The sequence below is a fragment of the Podarcis filfolensis genome (genome assembly GCF_964270895.1).
Source record: "Podarcis filfolensis genome assembly, chromosome: 16".
NCBI lineage: Eukaryota > Metazoa > Chordata > Lepidosauria > Squamata > Lacertidae > Podarcis > Podarcis filfolensis.
In genome coordinates this window covers 38,647,227-38,668,882 of record NC_139620.1, presented here as the reverse complement: position 1 = coordinate 38,668,882, position 21,656 = coordinate 38,647,227, and the positions used below count along the sequence as shown (strand labels likewise).

Genomic DNA, 21,656 nt, shown 5'->3' with positions numbered 1-21,656 from the left:
TCTAGGGGTTTCATTATGCTGGTTTTGCAAAAGAGAGGCAGAGAGAATACATGTACCTGTAGCTTAAGGACATCCCAAAAAGGTCCACAAGATGCCTTGACTATCCCTCACCTGTCCTACATCAGGGTCACGATATAATGCAAGCGCCTTCCCAGCCAGGTGCCCTCCAGATATTTGGACTCCCACCACTTCTAGCCAGCACAGGATTGTAAGGGCAGGATGTAAGTATTTTAAAATAAATACATTTTGCAGATTGCAGCATTTGTATCTCCCCTTTCTGCAGAGGTCTGACATTTTCCCTAAATGCAGATAAACAAGTTCTGAAACAAGAGTTTTTGAAACACAGAAGATTGCAGCTTGATCCCACCACACACAGTCTCCAATCTATTCTGCTAGCATTTACCTTGCACAGAATTAAGATTGTGTGAATATTCAGTTGCAGCTCTGCATTCCAGGCTACCCATACAGGAAGGAGGCACAAGAAGATGAAAGTTTCCAATAGCTTTATTTTCTCCACAAAATAGATCTCTCCCCTAAAATCCCCCCCCCCATTCACATTAATCAACTTTTCTTTTTGCTCCCATGTAATCTAGACAGGGGAAAAGTACAAGGACGTACAAATTTATTTCTTTTTGACCTATATCCATTCCTTCAGTTGGGAAATGAATTCTAAAGGACAAAAATTAAGGAAAGTGCAAAGGGAAAGGACTGGCAGTATGCCATCTAGTTCACAGGTAAGAGTGCCATCCTTGCCCCATTGAATGCTGGGGATTCTATCGCCCGCTAAGAAAAGGAACTGGGATCTGTGCAAGGAAGGCAGCAGAAGACCTATCTTGTTTAAATCCAGCAAAGATGGGGGGATGAAATGAAGAGGAACCAGGGCAGAAGGGGGCAGAAAGGGAAGGAATCCTACCCAGAAGCCACTTGGGGGAAGACAGGCCCCTTTCCTTTTCCATTGCCACAACTTTAGGAGGCCCTCAAAATTACCTCAGACTATCCAGGGCTTTGCAGGTCCCCAAAATATCTTCCCCCACCCCAGCAAAAAAATAACTTTCACAGAAAGTGGTTATCATTATTTGCAGAATATCACAATCTTTACATTCCCTTTATCAGGGCATCCATATTGGAAGCAAGACTGAACAGAATAATAATTTATGTGGGTTTCTGTTCCCCTTCACAGCCTGTGCATGCGTGAAATTCATTGGACATCAACACTTTGGGTTGGTCATCGGATGTGACAGCCTTCCTGAGTTTCTCCCTGGGAGCCATAGGATGAATTGGCTTCCTATGAAAGAAGAGGGGGAAGTCAGTGCAAAAACAACAACAATACACAAGACAGATTCTCAGGCTCACATTCTGGCCCCAAGGGAAATTTCCTAAGCAAATTAGCCTGTAAGGTTCATTGAATTGTAGAATCTTAGAATTGGAAGGGATCCCAAGGATCATCTAGTCCATAGCTGTCAACTTTCAGATTTGAAAATAAGGGATCAGCAGCCTCACCTGTCCTGGGGACAGTCTACGGGATATCTAACAATCCGGGGAAACAGCAGGAAACGGCGCTGGAATAAGGGAATTTCCTGCCAAAAAAGGGAAGGTTGACAGCTGTGGTCTAGTCCAACCCCCTGCAATGCAGGAATGACCCCAACAAGGTTCTACAGGAGCTGCACTTGCTAAGGCAAAGAAACACACTTTCAAAAAGCCCAACCAAACTTTTCTAATAAGCTGGCAAAAGGTTGCCAATAAGGCAACCCCTGTTGTTGTTGTTGTTTAGTCGTTTAGTCGTGTCCGACTCTTCGTGACCCCCTGGACCAGAGCACGCCAGGCACTCCTGTCTTCCACTGCCTCCCGCAGTTTGGTCAGGCTCATGTTTGTAGCTTCGAGAACACTGTCCCACCATCTCGTCCTCTGTCGTCCCCTTCTCCTTGTGCCCTCCATCTTTCCCGACATCAGGGTCTTTTCCAGGGAGTCTTCTCTTCTCATGAGGTGGCCAAAGTATTGGAGCCTCAACTTCATGATGTGTCCTTCCAGTGAGCACTCAGGGCTGATTTCCTTAAGAATGGAGAGGTTTGATCTTCTTGCAGTCCATGGGACTCTCGAGTCTCCTCCCGCACCATAATTCAAAAGCATCAATTCTTCGGCGATCAGCCTTCTTGATGGTCCAGCTCTCACTTCCATACATCACTACTGGGAAAACCATAGCTTTAACTCTTCCCCCTACTGTGCTCCAAACTGATCAAGGTGCGCTATTGTGATTTTGGGCTTCCCAGAGGCATCTAGTTGGTCACTCTGAAAACCACATGCTGGACTTGATGGACCTTTGGCCTGATCCAACAGGCTCTTTGAATGTTCGTCTCTAAAAACAATTTGCTGTAATCTAGCAATACGATACGATACAATACAATAATTTTTATTGTCATTGCCCCATACAGAACAACAAAATTGAAAAAATCTACATCAGACATTCAAAAACCAACAAGCCTGCTATCCCAACTATCCCAGCCTGGTTAGCCCCTAAAAATGTATCTTTACTATGCCTTATAAAATGCAAGCAGCTGAAATCAAGCCCTTTTTTAAATTAAGAACACCCACCACAAGTCTATCTACTTTATGGTAAATACTCATTCCCCATGAGAAGCTAGATAGCTCTAGCCTAATATATTCAAATGACATTTATCTGTAGGAGCCACATTGATCAACAGGCTGACGGGAGCATCTGGAAGGCAACAGGTTCCCCAGCTATAAAGGAAAAGAAAGTGACTAACATCCAATTAAGCCACAGGGCCATTTGGCCAAGGTGTGAATTTGGTATTATAAATGGTTTTTTAAATTCTCACAGTGTCTCACACAGGAAATACTAGTTATATGGTGGCACCAAGAATTGTTAGCAATCCTTAATATTAGTTTCCAAGCTTCTTTTAGGGGAAGAAAGAATGGATGTTCCACATCCATGTTTATTCTTTTCCTGCTGGAAAGACAGAAAGAGAGAAAGAGAGAGATGGAAGGAAGAAGAAACAGATAGAAAGAGAGAAAGCTATGGGAGCAAATCCTAACACAAAGCAAACTTACCAAGTCATAGTCTTCAACATATTTGTATTTCTTCTCTCTATAATAATATTTTTTCTTCATGAAATACAGGACAATGATATCACAGAGGACTGTCGCCTAGTTGAGATTCAAAGGCAAAGAAGAGATTTTATTTATTTTCAAATGTTGACGTTTCTTCTAGCACCTTATTAAAAGGAAACCAGTTGTGAGGGAGAATAAAGGGCTTACCACACCAAACAGGGCTAAGCCAGATCCAATGTTAATCATCGTAGGAATGATATCAAATTTTCCTGCCTAAAACACACACAGATATACACAAGTTATTCACAAGTCCTTTTTCTGATAGCTCTCCTATTCATTTATGGGAACTTTCCACTGACAGGTGGTGTTGGACTCCAATTCCCATCAGCCCCAGCCAGCATGGGCACTGGTCAGGAACAACGGGAGTTGTAGTCCAACATTATCTGGGAAGGGCACTAGGTTGGGGAAGGCCGGCTTTATGGCATTTGTTTGTAAGAAAAGGATGGCCGTTCCATGACTGTCTGAATTGTTTCATGTCTCTGGTGGTGAAACTTCCAGTGCTAACTGGTGCAACAGAACATTCAACAACTCAGGAAGACAAAGACGTTGGACACACACAAAAATTCACAGTTTCTATGAAAGAGAAAGAAATTGAGTGGAGGAGGCAGGCGGACATACTTAAACCAACAACTAGAAATGTGGTCACACGTCACAGAATGTATTTAAAAGTTGGGTCCCAAAAAGTTGAGGACAGCAGAATTATTCTGACTGGTAGCAGGTCAAAGGTCTTAAGGGAACAAAGCAGAGGGGTGCCATGCATGCCTGGTGCCATCTGAGGGTCGCCGCACCTGCAGGCAGGCCAAACTCAGAGGCAGCTGGCCTCCTTTTGCCCTTTGCAAAAGCAGGTAGCTACCTTGCCAAACACCATGATATCAAAGCGGATTCCATAGGCCTTGATGAGCGTCCGGGAGTCTCTGCCACCAGCATTCTTGTAATATTTAGCAAATCTGTTTGGGAAAAGAAAAAGGAGAGGTGGGTCTTGTCCTCCGGGCAGCCCAGGACCTCCACACACACTGCCCAGGCTTGTGCCCCAGGGAGGTCACGTAAGTGCTGCTCTAACTGTTGTTTGACTTCACCCCTAGAGGCGCACTCCATTGTCTCTCGAGACAGATAGATGCAAACAACTGCAAATCTTCAGGGATCTCATAACCCAATTAGAAAACCTGGTGTGTCTGCTCCAGAGCTGCTTCACACACACATTCATGTGGGTCACTGGTCCAGAGCAACTGGTCTCCACTGGTGCTCTGCATCAAGTGAACGTGCTCACCAGTACAACCAGTACAATTAAAAATCAACAGCGTAAGCCAACTCTTCCAACAAATCACCACACCTAAACAAACACTCTCTTCACCTCCGCCAGACATCAGACCCTGCACCAAAAGAGTTTGACTTGAGTAGAGGCATGGGGGGTTCCCACACCTGGTTACCCCAAATCACCCTACCTGAAATTGTATCCTGGAGAGACGGTGTGGTCAGAATCCTTGTTGTCGATACGACGGAAGGTGTACTTTGGCAAACAATGAGAGGCAGCCTTGTCCAAATTACAGTTCCAGCTGATCTGCAGCCCCATCACTCCACCCTGTAGAAACCGAAACGGTGCATTCAATTTAAATTCAAACAGCCCTCATATGGGACATTATTCATTTCCCCCCCATGGTCATGGATGCAATTGTCTTTTACAGCAGACCCATGCACAAACTTTTCTATAGAGTGTAGTGTACACTGCATCCAACATAACCCAAGTCAATTTTGGTACAAAAAAAGAGAGTGAGGGACAAGTTTCTAGGTCTCATTGATGCCAAAACACATTGCACCATAAAATGCAGTTATTTATTGAAATTATTTACATCCCACTTTTCAGGATACAAATCCTTCCCATGTGGTTTATGAACAATATAATCTCAATGCACATTCTCAAAATATAATAAAGCTGCTGTCATTTGTCTCCGTCCGCCAGTTTGCCTGAGTGTTCTGCATGCAGCTATAAGGCTTGAGTCTAGCAGCAAAGTTTTACGTTTTTAAAACACACTGACGAAATCTAAATGGAAGGGGTACTTGCAGACTGACATAATTGTAAAGGTTTTTCTGCAGCTTGTTTCAAATGTTCAAAGCACATTAACGTGTTCTCACAATGATTATTCCAACAGCTCTGTAAGTTTGGTCAGTACTATTATCCCAATTTTACTGATTGGAAGACTGAGGCCTTAAAGAACAGCACAGCTTGCATAAATCCACCTTGGCAAGTGCAGAGCAGTTCTGAACTGGACACTTTTAAGTTTACACTTTGCACGGCTGAACCAAGTTGAGGAGTTAGCAAAAAGAGCCTTTTGGAAATGCAACTGGCAAATGTGACTGGAAGCAAAGCTCATTGTTTGAAAGAGGCCTTGATCTTGAGAAGATAGCAAGCCCAAACAAGGAAAGTTAAATATTTGCTCCATTAATCGCATTCCTTATAATGTGCATCTGCCAAAGAGCACCATTTGTACAAACTGTTACCCAGCTGCCCTTGTTCAAATATGCTGGATACTCAAGAGGAGGGGAAGAGGTTGGAACCAAACATTAAACAGGAAACGAAGGCTCTCGCGGTGCAGCTGCCGCCTTGTGGGGCTTGCTCAGAAGTAGACTCATGGGGCAGCTGCCCCACAGGCTTCCCACTCTCATTGCGGATCAACCCCCCCCCCCCATCACGCAGGCCGACCCCACATTGCCACAAGGAGGGGTGAGGCCCAAACCCCATCCTGAGGCACAGAACACACGGGGGCTTCTGACAGGAGAGGCTGCCACAGAGAGGCCCCCTGCCTGGCCAGGCAGTCTGCACACAGGAGCAGCTCTCGCTGGAGGCAGCCTTAAGGAGCACCACCACACGACAGGCAGCCTTAAGGACTGCCCTTTCCAGGAAAGAATATACAGAATCCAGTGGAAATTAGAAAATGTTTCCAGAGGCACTTTAAACAGTTATATACACAAGGGCCACAGAAAGAGATTGATATAGACCAATTCTTAAAAACAAATGGATTACAAAAAATCTCTCAAGAAAACAAGTCAATGTTGAACTATAAAATAACAGAACAGGAGGTAGAAGGTGCCATCCAGAATATGCAGTTGGGCAAATCTCCAGGGCCGGATGGTTTAACCTCAAAATACTATAGATCTTTGAAAGATTGGATAATTCAACCACTAAAGGAGGTCTGCAATGAAATTTTGGAGGGGGGAAAAGCGCCAGAGTCGTGGAAGGAAGCTTACATTACACTTATACCGAAAACTGAGTCTGAAAAGACACAACTTAAGAACTACCGCCCCATATTCCTGCTTAACGTGGATTACAAAATTTTTGCAGATATTTTGGCTAAAAGATTAAAAAAAGTATTAGTGGAAGAGATACATAAAGACCAAGCTGGCTTTCTCCCGGGCAGACACTTGTCTGACAACACGAGAAATATAATTAACATTTTGGAAAAACTGCAAGTGAATATTAATACTAAAGCAGTCTTAATATTTGTAGATGCGGAGAAAGCTTTTGATAATATCTCTTGGAGTTTTATGAAGAAAAATCTTCAGGGGATGGGGGTTGGTCAAGGCTTTGGAAATGGTATAGGTGCAATTTATTCAGAACAAAAGGCTAAATTAATTGTTAACAATGTGGTGACAGAGGAATTTAAGATAGAGAAAGGGACACGACAAGGCTGCCCAATTTCCCCATTGCTCTTTATTTCGGTCCTGGAGGTTTTGCTAAATATGATCAGAAGGGACCAACTGGTTAAAGGTATACAGGTTGGAGCTAAACAGTACAAATTGAAAGCTTTTGCAGATGACTTAGTATTGACACTACAGGAGCCAGAATCTAGTACTAAAAGAGTATTGGAACTGATTCAAGAATTTGGTCAAGTGGCAGGATTTAAGCTGAACAAGTTAAAAACTAAGGTTCTTGAGAAAAATTTAACACCGATTGAGAAAGAGAGGTTTCAGAAGGAGACAGGTTTAACATTAGTTAAGAAAGTAAAATACCTGGGGGTTAATATGACTGCTAAGAACTTAAATTTATTTAAAGATAATTATGAGAAATGTTGGTCAGAAGTGAAAAAAGGATCTAGAAATATGGTCAAATTTGAAGCTTTCCTTGTTAGGTCGAATTGCTGCTATAAAGATGAATGTATTGCCAATAATGTTATTTTTGTTTCAATCATTGCAAATTTTGGACAAAATGGACTGTTTCAAGAAGTGGCAGAGAGACATTTCTAGATTTGTCTGGCAGGGCAAGAAGCCCAGAATAAAATTTAAAATACTAACTGATGCAAAGGAAAGAGGTGGATTTGCCCTGCCAGACCTTAAACTCTATTATGAATCAGCAGCATTTTGCTGGCTGAAAGAATGGCTGCTTCTTGAGAACACAGACATTTTGGATTTAGAAGGTTTTAATAACGTTTTTGGGTGGCATGCATATCTGTGGTATGACAAGATTAAAGCACACAAAACATTTAAAAATCACATTGTCAGGAAAGCATTGTTTAATGTCTGGATAAGATATAAAGATCTACAGTACTTGAAAACAAAACCCCAAGGTGGTTATCACCGATGGAAGCGAAGGCTCAGAAAAAGCTCAATATGGAGGCCAAATGGCCGAAATATTGGGAGATTTTGGAACAAGAAGGAGACAAACTGAAACTGCAGAGTTTTGAGAAACTAAAAGATAAAGTGCGAGACTGGCTTCATTATTATCAAATAAGGGAGGCTTACAATTTGGACAAAAAAATTGGCTTCCAGGTGGAAAAATCAAAATTGGAAACAGAACTCCTAGATCCCAAAACTAAGATACTTTCAAGAATGTATAACTTGCTGTTGAAATGGAATACTCAGGATGAAACGGTGAAATCTGCTATGATTAAATGGGCACAAGATGTTGGACATAACATTATGTTTGCTGACTGGGAACAGTTGTGGACCACAGGTATGAAATTTACGGCATGTAATGCCTTAAGAGAGAATATTATGAAAATGATATACAGGTGGTACATGACCCCAGTCAAGCTTGCAAAAATCTATCATTTGCCCAATAATAAATGTTGGAAATGTAAAGATAATGAAGGTACATTCTTTCACCTTTGGTGAACGTGCCCAAGGATTAAGGCTTTCTGGGAGATGATATATAATGAAATGAAAAAGGTATTTAAATATACCTTTTTGAAGAAACCAGAGGCCTTTCTCCTGGGCATGGTCGGCCAATTGGTGTTAAAGAAGGATAGAACTTTTTTTATGTATGCTACAACAGCAGCAAGAATACTTATTGCAAAGTATTGGAAGACACAAGATCTACCCACCCTGGAAGAATGGCAGATGAAAGTGATAGACTATATGGAATTGGCGGAAATGACTGGCAGAATCCGAGACCAGGGAGAAGAGTCGGTGGAAGAAGATTGGAAGAAATTTAAGGACTACAGTATCTACAGAAACATTGTAAAATTAATGAATGTTAAAATGATGTCGGAATGAAATGAAGCGGTTTTAGCAACAATGTTAAAAAGGAGTATGTAAAAATGGTTTGTTAATAGATGAACATATAAGGATATAATATGTTAAGATAAAGAACTAAGATAAAAGCAAAGAGGGAAAGGATTTGCTGAATTAACCATTTGAACTGGAATACAAAAAAGGGAGGTGCGAGGAGGTCAGGGAAACAAGTAAATGAAAGGCAAGACATGGAAAGATGGATTTATTTTTAATTGTTTTTATTTTTTCTGCATTTTGTATTTTTTGTTTCTTTTTTTATTCTTTCTTATTACTTTTGTGATTCCTTTTGAAATTTTAATAAATATCATTTAAAAAAAATATAGTAGCAGGAGTAGTAGCAATATTAATAATAATAATAATAATAATAATAATAATAATAATAATAATAATAATACTTTCGGCCTTGTTCCCACCCCCCACACTCCACAGGTTCTCCAAATAATGTTAAAGATGTCATTTCAAACGCACAAGCCGAGGGTTGGAGAGGGACTGGACAGTCTCAGGAGAGGCTGGGCTTGAATTTCGCAAGGTTTGTCTCTGTACACACACACGCGCACACGCACGCGCGCACACACACACACACATATCGATCAGACTGTGCAAAAATCAAGCTACACCAAAGAGAGAGTTTAGACCAATAAATCCGATTGTTGCAATTATTACTATTATTCTATTTTTTATTAAACAAATCCCAAACTAAAAAAAAAAAAAGGACTGCCCTTTCCAGACAGCAGCCGACACTTGTACACCGAGAGCATCCTTTAGGGCCCTTCTCTCCAGGTGCCCCCCCCCACCTGAAGAGATGCTGGGTCGAGGGTCTTCTTGGCAGCCCACAAGCGAGGCATAAAGCAACTGTTCTCCTGCACTGGAGGCTCCCAGATTCTGGTGTCGCAGCTAACGGCCTCTGCACACCAGTCTGCGCTCCATGCTCAGTTTTGGTTATCATCCAGGCTATTATCACGGTGCAAGGACATGAAAAAGCACTGGATGAGCCTGTGGAGTGGAGCTGATAGCAAGTGGGGCCTGGGCAGGGGAGGGGTCTGTGGCCTGGCCAGAGCTCCAGGGGCCAGTGGAAGGAGCGCCTATGTCTCACAGGCCGAGGTGCTGAACTCGACACATAAGTTAACAATACATGCTATGTGCATATAGAAAAGTTATCCTATCTTTAAAGGAAGGTAAATCTAAGTATTTTTTTTTTTAATCTAATTTGCAACTCTTGCACTCGGCTCCAGATTGGATTATCACTCTTCCCTTCCTGTCATATTTTCCCACCACAGATTCTAACCAACCTCAACAGCCATCTCTTCGAAATTCTGACCAGCAGATTCAACCACATCACGGAGGCGGAAAATGGGGCAAAAGGGGTCCGTTTTGGAATTGTATTTGCAGTTCTTGAGGTATGATTTACTTATGTTGGGGAGGATGTTTCGCCTGGGTGGGGAAGAAGGGAGAGATTCCAGAGTTAAGGTCATCCGGGGAACTCACTGGGTGATTTATTTATTAAATTTATATCCTGCCCTTCCGCCCAAAGGGTGCAACTTCCTGTATACTGAACTAGAAACACCTGCCTTGCCCACTCCACATAAAGATGTTGTTGTCTAGGAAAAGGTGGGGGTGGGGGTGGTTATCTCTGGCAAGCTTTTGAAATGAGAGAATGAGCATAAGCCATCACTATTCATTCTGCAAACTTAATCCTGGCTGAAAGCTGCTGCTGTTCCACAACGCCAGTGTTAGGAGAAGGGCAGTGGCTCATGCCAAAAGTCCAAGGTTCGATCCCTGGCATCTCCAGGCAGGGTTAGAAAAAGATTCCCCACCTGAAACCATGGGGAGCCATAGCTAGTCAGTGTAGACAGATGGACCAGTGAGCCTGGCTTGGTATAAAGCCGCTTACTGCAGTCCTAAGAAAAGTAGATGCAGCACCAGCAAACAATGGCAGTGAGGAAAGCAGCTCATGGGAGAAAGGGTCTCCCACTGCCAGGGTCTTGCCCAAGGGAACCTGGAAGCCTAGAGCCAGTGGCATCTCCTGTCCCACCCTGCCACCTCCATGCTTGGCAAAGCACTGCTGGATTCTTCTGTGCCATGATTTTATATTGTGACACAAATAATACAATACTGATTCTTTTCCTGCTACCACAAGAACCCAACAACTTGTGATTAATGCTCCAGTGAGCACAGCCCAAAGACGTTAGTGATGGGGGGGAGATGTATACGTACTTAGTGAAGTTGAACTTGGGGTACCAGATGTTGTTCTTTACCAGGAGGGTGAAGTTTGCAGCATTATGTAGGAAAGCTGGTCTGGAGAGGATTGAGAAAGGAACAGGGGATGGGATGGGGCAGGGAGGAGAAAGAGAATGTCTCAGTGGCAACGTGCGATTTCACTTTATGCCTGACAATCATGGCTAGCAACAAGGCAACAATCCAACAATCTCACTTCAAAAAGGTGGTCTAGTCCCCCATAGGTCAGTGCACACTTTGCACACATAACACCCCAAATTCACTCAGGCAGGGGTGATATCCAAAGAGGGTGACCTCAGGTAAAGCCTTCCATTTATAGCGCTGCACGCCTGCCCGCCCCCAGTGTCCCCTGAATGTCATGGGCAGAACAGGCCTTTCTGCCCATGCCAGTGTGGCCAGAGCATCCCACCCACGGCTATGGGGGAAGGAAACAATGGCCTTTGGGACCAACCAATAAACGCTGCTTCCCTGAAGGCCTGGGAAAGCAAAGGCCATCAACACCATTGAGCTCCAAAAGACATCTGAGCGTAGCTACCTGGTGGAAGTATCTCAGCACCTAGCCATGTTTTTTAAAAGCAACTTGCTTGTTATTTTCCCTCCCGCATGACACTCACTTGGGAACATGTTCATCATCCTCCACCGGACACCAGGCAAAGACCTCACAGGTTTTTTCGGTGGTGTGTTTGTATGTAACACACTTCCCAGTCTGGACACCTGAAGGGATACCAAGAGCGTCCTCATCAAACTCTTATGCTAACAAGAACTATGCTGCCTCAGGACTCTCCTTCCTTGGAGGTTTTTATGCAGAGGTTAGATGGCCATCTGTCACGGATGCTTTAGCCGAGATTCCTGCATTGTAGGGGGTTGGACTAGATGACCCTTGGGTTCCTTCCAACTTGATGATTCTATGATTCTGAGTTTTTCTGCTGCCACATGCGTAAGTCAGGCTTCAGACTTAGCATCTTCCTATGAACAGTAGGCCAGAACCACCCTCTTCTTGCAGAGGGCGGTGATGGTGTTTTAGGCTGAGAGAAAATGGCTTGCCATTAGGGAAGTGTGGGGAATTAGGGGGCGGCAGCACCCAACTGAGTAATCAGCATTCCTCCCCTCCAAAACCCATAACAAGTATCTACAGATGAAGTCAACCACACCGTTGCACAATATCCTTGAAATCTGCAACATACAGTTCCCGCTTAGAAATGCTGCCCTATCTATATGTTTGCAGATCTCAAGGTCAAGATTTTATCAAAAAAAAAAAGTGAACAAAATGATTAGCAGGCACAAAGAAGACCACACCAGCTCCTACCATTGCTGTGTGTCCCAACGTATCCTTCCGTGCAGTTTTCGCTAGAATGGCACAGTGTGGTTTTATCTGGAAACTGGAGAGGAAGAAGATGGTGCAGATAAACAGAAGGGCAGCGCTTGCCATGCCCCCTCCCTCCACCCCGTGGCCTCCAAAACTAGTGCTTATGCAAGGGTTTGCATGGGGTCACATCAAAACAAAAAAGCTGCTTCTGAACTAGTTAATCCACTATGCTTGGATTCATTGAAATAAATCAAATAAGTGGGAGCTAACAAGAACAGCTCTTCACTCAAAGAAAGGAAGGAAGGAAACAACGAGAGAAAGAGAGAGTCAGAATTCTGCACAGAGGCAAATTGGGCAATCTACATAAATTGGGATATGTGCTAAAAACACTTTGATCCAACCAAGTTGGCAAACACCACAATTTAAAACAATAGTATGCAGAGAAAAAAGACCGGAGGAGTTATGTAGGTCATCTTCCTTTCTGCTTGGGGGTGTCATACAGTAGTACCTCGGGTTACAAGCACATCAGGTTACAGACTCCGCTAACACAGAAGTAGTACTTCAGGTTAAGAACTTTACCTCAGGGTGTGGGAGGGGTACAAAGATCTAATAGAACAAAAAACACCTTGGTGGCTATCACCAATTGAAGCTTCGTTACTCAAACCGCTTGGCAAAAAGGGGAAGTGGCCTACATATAGAGATCTACTGAGGGATCAAGAAGGGAAATGGAAATTAAAAGAGTTTGACCATTTTCAGAGTTGGCTACACTATAGACAACTTTATGAGATGTATAAGGAAGATAATAAGAAAGGGTTTAGTGATACAACTTCCAGATTTCAAAAGGAAGTTATAGAAGAAGAAGGGAAGCGGCTGAAGAAAGCATATAGTATTCTGCTAGAATGGGAAACAAAAGATGAGGAGGTCAAATCAGTCGTGATTAAATGGGCACAAGATATAGACATAACATACAATTTGAGGACTGGGAAAAATTGTGAAAAGTGAATCTGAAATTTACAGATTGTTCTCTCTTTTTTAAAAAATGACATTTGCAAAAAAACCACAAGCATTTTTGTTAGGGATTGTAGGACAAGACCTGCCAAGAAAAATAAAAAACCTATTTATGTATTCTGCAACAGTGGCAAGAGTCTTGTTAGCACAAGAATGGAAGAACGAGGAAATCCCAACGAAAGAACAGTGGCAAGAAAAATTGATGAGCTATGCAGAACTGGCCAAGTTGACATATAAACTGCGTGACAAGGACAATCATGACTTCAAGGAAGAATGGGAACTTTTTACAAACTACTTAAAAAGACAACAAAATGACTTGGACTCCTTGGCAGGTTTTGAATAAACATCCACAAATTTATTAGTTGAATATATGATAGACAAGGCAAGGATATGTACAATTTTATAATATGCAGAGAACAATATGTGCAAAAAAACCAGAGAGGGGAGCTGAGGGAAGTCCTGGGTTGGGGGGAGGTGGAGGAAAAAAAATAATGTAATTGAATATTTGGATTGATAAATTGTTATGTTGAAATTGTTTAATAATTTATTTATTTTTAAGAACTTTACCTCAGGATGAGAACAGAAATCTCACAGCAGTGACAGAGGGAGCCCCATTAGATAAAGTGGTAACTCAGGTTAACAACAGTTTCAGGTTAAGAACGGACCTCCGGAACGAATTAAGTTCTTAACCTGAGGTACCACTGTACAATTAAAAACCACCTTCACAAAATATTTCAAAGTCTGATAAAAAAACTAAAACCAACACAAACACACTTCTAAAACTGCAGTCATTTATCATTTACTAATGCTGGGTCCCTGGGCATTAAACCCCCTAAGGCCCAGGTCAAAAAACCAACTCTTTCTCTGGTTTCTAAAGGCTACAAATTAACGTAATTTATTTCCTAAGGATTTCAACCCTCTTTCCCTCCTGAGGACCCTGCAGTGTTTGCTTGTGTGCTCCTGGTAGCTACTCCTACTTTTATCAACAGGCTGGCTCCTCCCCCAAACACAAGCAGCCTATTAAAATCCTAATTCCCCAAAGATTGCGTCCCTACTTTGGCCCTGGGATGTAAACTGAATGGCCAGCTCCTCAACTCAGCTCCCGAAATTGCACAGCATTTTCTTTATGGTTTCAGACAAAAGACAAATGAATTCTGAGCATTGAAAGCTTGATGTTAGTGGGAGCCTACCTCTGCACAGAGTCCTTGAGTTTGATTCTGAGTGATGATCATGTTTGTCATGATGAATACGGAGTTCTCGCCCTAAACATGTGTACAAAGAAAAAAGAATGAGTTCAGCTTCACACAGCGATCTGGATCTGTGGTGTTTCCCAAGGAGAAGCCAGATAGCATCAAGGCCTAGCTCATTTTAGCAGAAGGGGAAACTTTGATTGAAATGTCCTTCTGTGGGGTACAGGAAAAGGTGGTTACTGCCCACTTCCCACAAACCAATGGCTCAGAAACTGAAATGTGATCATGGGCATCTTAGCAGCTCAGAATGAAAGAGCAGTAGATCACTGACCATCAGCGCAGTTTCCATTAGAAGCTGAAAAGCGAATTTTGAGTGGAAGCAAGAAAACTTTTTGCCCAGGAGCTGAGGTCAGGAAGAACAACTTGCTACTAGGTGAAATAACTGGACATCCCATAGAGTGCCAGAGCTTATTTCACCAACAGCATGAGATCATCATCAAGATTTGGAGCTGGTCAGACTGAGCTGGGGTGACAATCTGGAGACAGAAGGTGAGGCAGTGGAATCCACAAGCCAAACTTTTGTTTACTGATCCCTTGTTCAAGTGCAAGTTTGTTCTTACATCCCTCCCAATGGGACAATCCTGCCCACTGGCTGACAATACAGTTATCAAATATACATCATCAAAACATATACAAGGTAACAGTGTCAGCAAGAAGGTTGACAGCATTCCAAAAGCCTGGATAAACAAAGAGGTTTACACCTTGTGTCTCAATTAGGTCAATGTGGGGATAACCAATTATGCTTTGGAATTCCCTAAATTAACTGAGAATGCCTTGTCTTGTGCCTTCATCTGCACACCTTAATACAGTACAGTGGAACCTTGGGTTGCGTACCGTCCTCCTTATGAACGCTTCGGGTAACGAGCTCCGCTAACCCGGAAGTAGATGCTCCTGGTAGCAAACTTTGCCCCAGGATGCGAGCGGAAGTCACGCCATTAGCAAAAGTGCGCCTCAGGTTAAGAACTGACCTCCGGAACGAATTAAGTTCGCAACCAGAGGTACGACTGTACAGCAGAACCTCTACTTACGACTGCCTCTACTTGGGCCCGATCCAAGTCGTGACAGCAGCAAACCCAGAAGTAAATACCAGGTTTGCTGCGATTCGCGCACGCGCAGAAGCAGCTTTTGCTGTTTGTGCACACGCAAAAGTGGCTGCCGCTGTCTGCACATGTGCACAATGGCGCTTCGCCCAGCGACCCGTTTTGCCTAAAGGACGGGCTGCCGGAACAGATTATGGTGGTGAGTAGAGGTTCCACTGTACATGGATAGGGAAGTACTGAAGAAGGTACTTAGGTCCCAAGTCATTGCAGATTTGGTATATGATTCAATGCATCACCTTGAATCATTTCCAGAAGTCCACAGGCATTCAGTGTAAGGATTTAATGAATGGGTTAATGTGAGCCCCCACCCCCATCACATAAACAGCCAGGCAGCAACATTCTGCCCCAGCTGCTCTTTCTGAGTAGTCTTCAAGGGTAGCCCCATGGAGCAGATCCCACTCCTGCCACCAATTACTGTAGCAGAACCCTCGACTATATACCAATTGCTGTGGACCCAAACTACGTACACACTCTATAAACACCACCACAGGTTATCTTTATGGATTTTGTGTGAGGGAAAACTCTGGTACTTGGGAGACTCAGGCAGAAGTTGAACAAATAAGAAAGATTTATTTAACAGAACAAAGTGGATAAAACAAAGGATGTCTCAGGAGATAATGTTCTTTCATTATAAAATAGTTAACCTATTATCATTTATACCAAATCTAATGGATGCTACAGGCACAACTTCTTTTAAACTTCAGCTGCTTATGTTCAGTTACTTCGCTTTAGGTAGATGTTACAGGTTTTTAGACTAGATGGCTTCTTTCCAGTTTCACTTCAGTTCCTTAACTCATTTGTTACAAAGGTGTTACAGCTGAATACTTTGGTTCTTAAGCAAAGTGGCACTTTTGACAGGATTCTTTGGGGTGAGCCACAACTGTATAAAGTGTTATCGTAGCACATAGTAGGATGGCATGGATATCTGAGTTATGATAAAGTGAAAATACATAAAGGATTTTGCAACCACATTATCAGAAAGGCAATATTTGAAGTATGGGAAAGAAACAATAAAAAACTTTTGGGGCCGAAAAACCCTTGGTGGTTATCACCAATGGAGGCAATGGCTGTTAAAAGGAAAAATATGGGTACCAATTGGCAGACATACAAAGATTTACTAGAAGAAGAAAATAATCAACTGAAATTGAAGAAATACGGTATATTAAAACAAATTGGTATAAGCTGGTTGCAGTACCACCAACTCAGTGGTGTTTTGAACTTGATAAAAAAAAAGAATGGATTTGAAAAAAGGTGGTTTCCAGGATTTTGCTTGGCTTAGTGTAGATAAAAATTCCACAGGAAATTATCTTGTTTCTCCACAGTCTTGCTAATGGAATACAGACAACCAGAAATACGAGTTATTAAGAACTGCATAGGGGTAGAGGGAAGTCAAGATATAAATCAGGGCATGAAGCATGAAGTGAGAAAAGGAGATATTGTAAAAAGAGAAGAGAAGGAGGCTACTAACAGGAGTAAGGGCGGCTTGTATTCCTTACAAAGATGTGTACATGGAACGGTTGTTTTTTCTTTTTAAAAGTTTTTTATTTTTTCTTTTTCTGTATGTATATGTCAGAATAATTGTAGGTTATGTTAAAATTTGTAAAACTGTGTTCTCTTTTTTTCTTTCTTTTTCTTTTGTATATGTAATATGTATATGTTAATAAAATTCAATTTTTAAAAAGTGTTATCGTAACACTTTAAATGTATGTATGGTGTGAATGTGGCCTAAGAGGGGTTTAATGTTTGTTGTTGTTGTTGTTACGGTAGATTTTTATTTCTATACCGAACTCATATTGATCCAAGTATAAATGCTTTCATACATGCTTAAAACAGCAAATCAAATACGATTGTTTAGGGAGATGACTCAGTCACAGTGCGAACAACAAGGAGGAAGTGTGGCTCCCCAGGAAGCCGCAAGCTGCAGAGATCAGAGGCCGAGGCATAAAACAGGAGAAGTTGAGGTTTAGCCAAGAAGGAAGACTCAGCAGAGCTGACCTTATCATTCTTTCACAACGGCCGTAAAAGAGAATCAACAGAGGAAGCTTACACCCATTCTGCCTTGAAGCCGCAGCATGCAAAGACATATTGAACCGAGTTCTATGACAGAGAAGAAATTATTCCACACAACAGTGTGCCAGGAAGGGCCTGGCAGCTATTTGCAAAGTGTCCTCTTGGATTAGACGAGGTTCTCTCAGGTCCTGCCTTGGGCTTCCCTGAGGCATCTGACTGACCACTGTGGGAACAGAATGCTGGACTAGATCTGAGCCTCAGGTCCATGGACACCAATAGCGCCCTCAAACTACAACTCCCATTGGTCCTCACTGTTGGCACTGATGGCCCCAAACATCTGTAGCAGGGGTTCAGCAACCTAAGGCCAATGGGGCACAAGCGGCCCATTGGGTTGTTTAACCGGCCCATGGACCCCCGCCACCCACTTGGTCAGCTCCTGTGAGCTGTGCTAAACTAGCGCGGAGCAGAGCGGGGACCGTCTTCCGCGACGCTGGCCGGCTTCCCATTGGCTGAAGGAAGCTCCTGCAGCCAATGGGAAGATGTGCACGCCTCCTCCGTGCCAGAAATAGTGTTTGCACATGCATGAATGTGTGTGCACACACTCCAGCCCACCGCGGCATCTGTGGGACCGTGAACAAAAACTTTGCCGACTTCTGATCTGGAGGCTATCAAGACTGGGAATGTTTGGTACATGCTGTATCCCACAGGGTGCAAGCAGCAGACATGTTTTCTGAGATATGCCCTCTAAACAAGGCCTGAAGCCATCACCATAGAGCAGGGATGTCCAACAGGTCAATCGTGATCGACTGGTCGATCCTCGGGAGGTTCCGGTCGATCGCTGTCAACCGTGGGCTCCTTTTCCTTTGCAGTGGCATAAGAGCATTGCCCCGGCCTCTCTCTCCATCCTCCATTTTTGCTGGAATGGAAGACGCAGTTTTTGCTGTGAGGCAGATTGTTTCCCTAGCAATCTTTTGGTGAGTGACTTTTCCCCTTTCCCCTTTACTCAAAACAACTTTGACCTGAACGCTCCCCCGAAAAGGGGTAGATCACTGCCAGTTTTTATTCTGTGAGTAGAATCCAGTCTCTCCGTCACATTTTGGCTAAGCGGCCCAAAAAGATAACAAGGTCAGTGACATCAAAAGCCTCTGAAAGGTCCAGAATCAACAAGGTTGCATTCTCCCTGCTTCTCTAAAACATATGTTTTTTCATTGTCCTATATTGAAAGACTTTTGGCAGAAGGTAACTGAAACCATCAACAGACCTGTACGGAACAACCTTACATTTACAGAGCAAAATATTTTCTTGAATTACATACCCGGCACATGGAACCTTACAAAAGGACAATACGAGTGGACTCTCCGTGCCCTGACCACAGCAAAAAGACTGGTACTGATGAATTGGAAAAATAAAAATACGGCTCCCTTCTATGATTGGATTGAAGACATATACAAACTTGCAACATATGAACAACTTGCGTATAAATGCAGACTTGCCATGGACAAATTCAATGACATTTGGAACCCATTCTTACAAATACAGTGGTACCTTGTTTTGAGTCCAGGATCTGTTCCGGAGCCCCAGACACTCGATGAAAAGGACACTCGACAAAGCGCAAATGGACGCTGGACGGGGCGGACTTATACAGAGGTACCACTGTACTGTAATAGGTTAAGATGTGGGGAAGTACAATAACAACTTTGTAAAAGTTTGGGGTTTTTTCCCTTCCTCCCTTTGTTTTCCCTTTTGCATGGGTTCTGTTTCTCTTTCTTTTTTTCTTTGCGTCTTACCATGTTTGGTGCACATATGGTTATGTACTTTTTGAACTTTCAATAAAGATGTTACCAAAAGAAAAGAAAAGAAAAAAGGTTGCATTCTGGTATAAGTTACCTACCCAGGAGACCAATACAAGTTCCGTACCAAACACAGGAATGAAACCAGGATGGAATGGATCTGAACAATTGGCTGGTTGGCCACCCCAAAAAGCAGGCATTTCTTATTAACACTCATAAAAATGGCCGCTGTATGTCTTAGGCTCTGTTTAACTTTAGTCCTGTGATCTAATGGTCTCCTTTGAAGAGCTAGCAGGTAAAAACTGTCCCCGTTTGCTCCAAGGCAGGGAGACTCCTGACCACAAACAGGAAGTATGTGTCATACACAGCAAAGCTCTCATGAGATTCAGCTCCTGTGTACATACCTGAGGCGGAATCACGTAATCGGCTACATCCCAAACTCGGAGCCCCAGCTCTGAAGTATTGGTCACTGTGACGCCCTTCACTTTTGTGGTCACCGAACTCACCACTGAATCTGTTTCTTGGTAGCCCTTTTCCCACACAAAGACCCAGCTGCAAGAAGGGAGGGGGGCAAAACATCCATCTCAGAATTTAGGTTTAAGTAGGGTTGCCATATTTCAAGAAGTAAAAATCCGGACACATTTTCGCGGAAATCTTTTTTAGCTTATCCCCTTAGTCTTGCACAGTTAGGGAAACCTGCAGGTGTTACTGGTCTCCTCCACTTCCCATCATTTATACATTTTCCATTTTTCTATTTACATATCATACTTTGCCATCAAATATTCTTTCCATATAGACTTCCCAGCCTAGCCTCCCATGGCATTTGTAATTGCTGAATATCCAAATATTAATCCACCCTACTTTTCTCCTTCTAGTCCTTCTTTGTATTTAACTGTTGTTCAGAGAATTACCCCTACTTGTAGCTTTGCTTTAGTATCAACTTTTTTTAAAGTACTCCCCCAAACTTTCCCATCCATCCTTTATTTGTTTTCCATCCCAATTCCTTATTTTGGCTGTCCTGCTCGCAAGTTCGGAGTATTTTGTCCATTTATACAGCCATTGTTCTTTTGCTAGTATTATTTTTCTTGCCAATTTTTAGCATGCACTATTCTGTGTTTTTTTTGATAACATTTTGTTAATTTTCCAAAAAATAATAACAACAATGCATAAAAAAGAAAACGAAAACATCATAGACAAATTTTTAACCATCTTTTTTGCATGACTTCCCTCCACTCCCCCTCTTGGTTCCATTGTTTAGTACTCGTTCACGCATGTCCTTAAAGCCTTATATTCTTTATAATCCAATTTTAAACCTTCTTCATCTTATTACAAGCGACTTTTAATAGCATGCACTATTCTGGCGGCTGCTGTAGCAGAAATAAATACCGTAAATTGCATACTGCTGAGGGGAGTTTACACTTAACTGAGGTTCTGCCCCCCCCCCGCTGCCAACATAAAGCCTGCCCCCCAATAAATCCTGGCTATGCCCATGCCTACATGTAAAGTATATTCTTCCCCAGCCTGGAAAGAATGGTGGGAACTATAGTTCATGATGGGTGCTGGGAACTGTAGCTTGGTGCCGGGTAAACTAAAGCACCCAGGAATCTCAGGAGGAGGGCAAAGTGCTTTCAACATATGGGGCGTATGCAGCCAACATCTGGAGAAGCACAACTTCGCTGCAACAAACTCCTTTGTAAGTAAATCCTACTGGACTCCAGAGGGGCTTACTTCCGAGTAGACACCTACGGAATTCAAGAGGACTACTCTCCTCTGGCAACAAGTGAGTTGTCCTACTACACTTCCCCGGTTCTGGGGAGGAGGATCACGTTGGTGGGAAAAAGAGGTCTGGGGGTCTCCTCTCTCGCTGGTCAGCAACCGGGGGCCACTGGCCCTTGGCCCCTCGGCCCGCGCCTTACCCGATGACGTAGGCCAGGATGGCCAGCTGGACCAGCCGGTTCATGAGCCCCACTTTGCGGCTCTTGATCAGCACGATCCGCGGCGTGTCGTACTCGAAGAGGAAGCTGTACAAACCCGCGCACGGCTTGCCCGGGCCGGCCATGGAGCCAGAAGGGGCGGCGGCGAAGAAGCAGCAGCAGCAGCAGCAGCGCGATCCCCGCGGGAGGCAGCCGGAGGGCCTTCTAGAGGGCGAATCCGCTCCGCCTCCCGGTGGCGAGTTCGAAAGAGGCGTCTCCCTTCCTCCTCCTCCTCCAGCGCCTGCGGTCGGATTGGCGAGAAACCGGAGGCGCTGCTCCTCCTGCCGCGGGCAAAGTGCGCGGGACTCCGGGAGAGGAAAGGAAACGGGAAAGGAGAGGAGTCGCGGCTGCTT

The 21,656-nt window shown here is 43.4% G+C and overlaps 1 protein-coding gene and 1 long non-coding RNA gene across 3 annotated transcripts; one reads left to right on the top strand and one right to left on the bottom strand.

The window, feature by feature from the left end:
• Positions 1-488: 488 nt before the first annotated feature.
• On the bottom strand, positions 489-21,656 carry P2RX4 (purinergic receptor P2X 4). Of its 2 annotated transcripts, XM_083590399.1 has the most exons (12): positions 21,247-21,656; positions 19,735-19,882; positions 14,371-14,442; positions 12,173-12,245; positions 11,481-11,580; positions 10,846-10,926; positions 9,921-10,062; positions 4,569-4,705; positions 3,980-4,073; positions 3,274-3,339; positions 3,067-3,162; positions 489-1,285 (listed from the first exon to the last, which is right to left on the bottom strand). In XM_083590399.1, exons 1-12 carry the CDS (start codon positions 21,387-21,389, stop codon positions 1,226-1,228), a joined length of 1,212 nt encoding a protein of 403 aa, XP_083446525.1. In that variant the 5' UTR covers positions 21,390-21,656; the 3' UTR covers positions 489-1,225. The 2 variants fall into 2 exon arrangements, with proteins under 2 accessions (XP_083446525.1, XP_083446526.1); XM_083590400.1 differs by lacking the exon at positions 14,371-14,442 and having other exon boundaries at positions 21,247-21,502.
• Positions 1,292-3,001, top strand: LOC310751479. The gene is made up of 2 exons (XR_014542542.1): positions 1,292-1,753; positions 2,200-3,001. It is a non-coding gene; the product is annotated as an uncharacterized lncRNA (long non-coding RNA).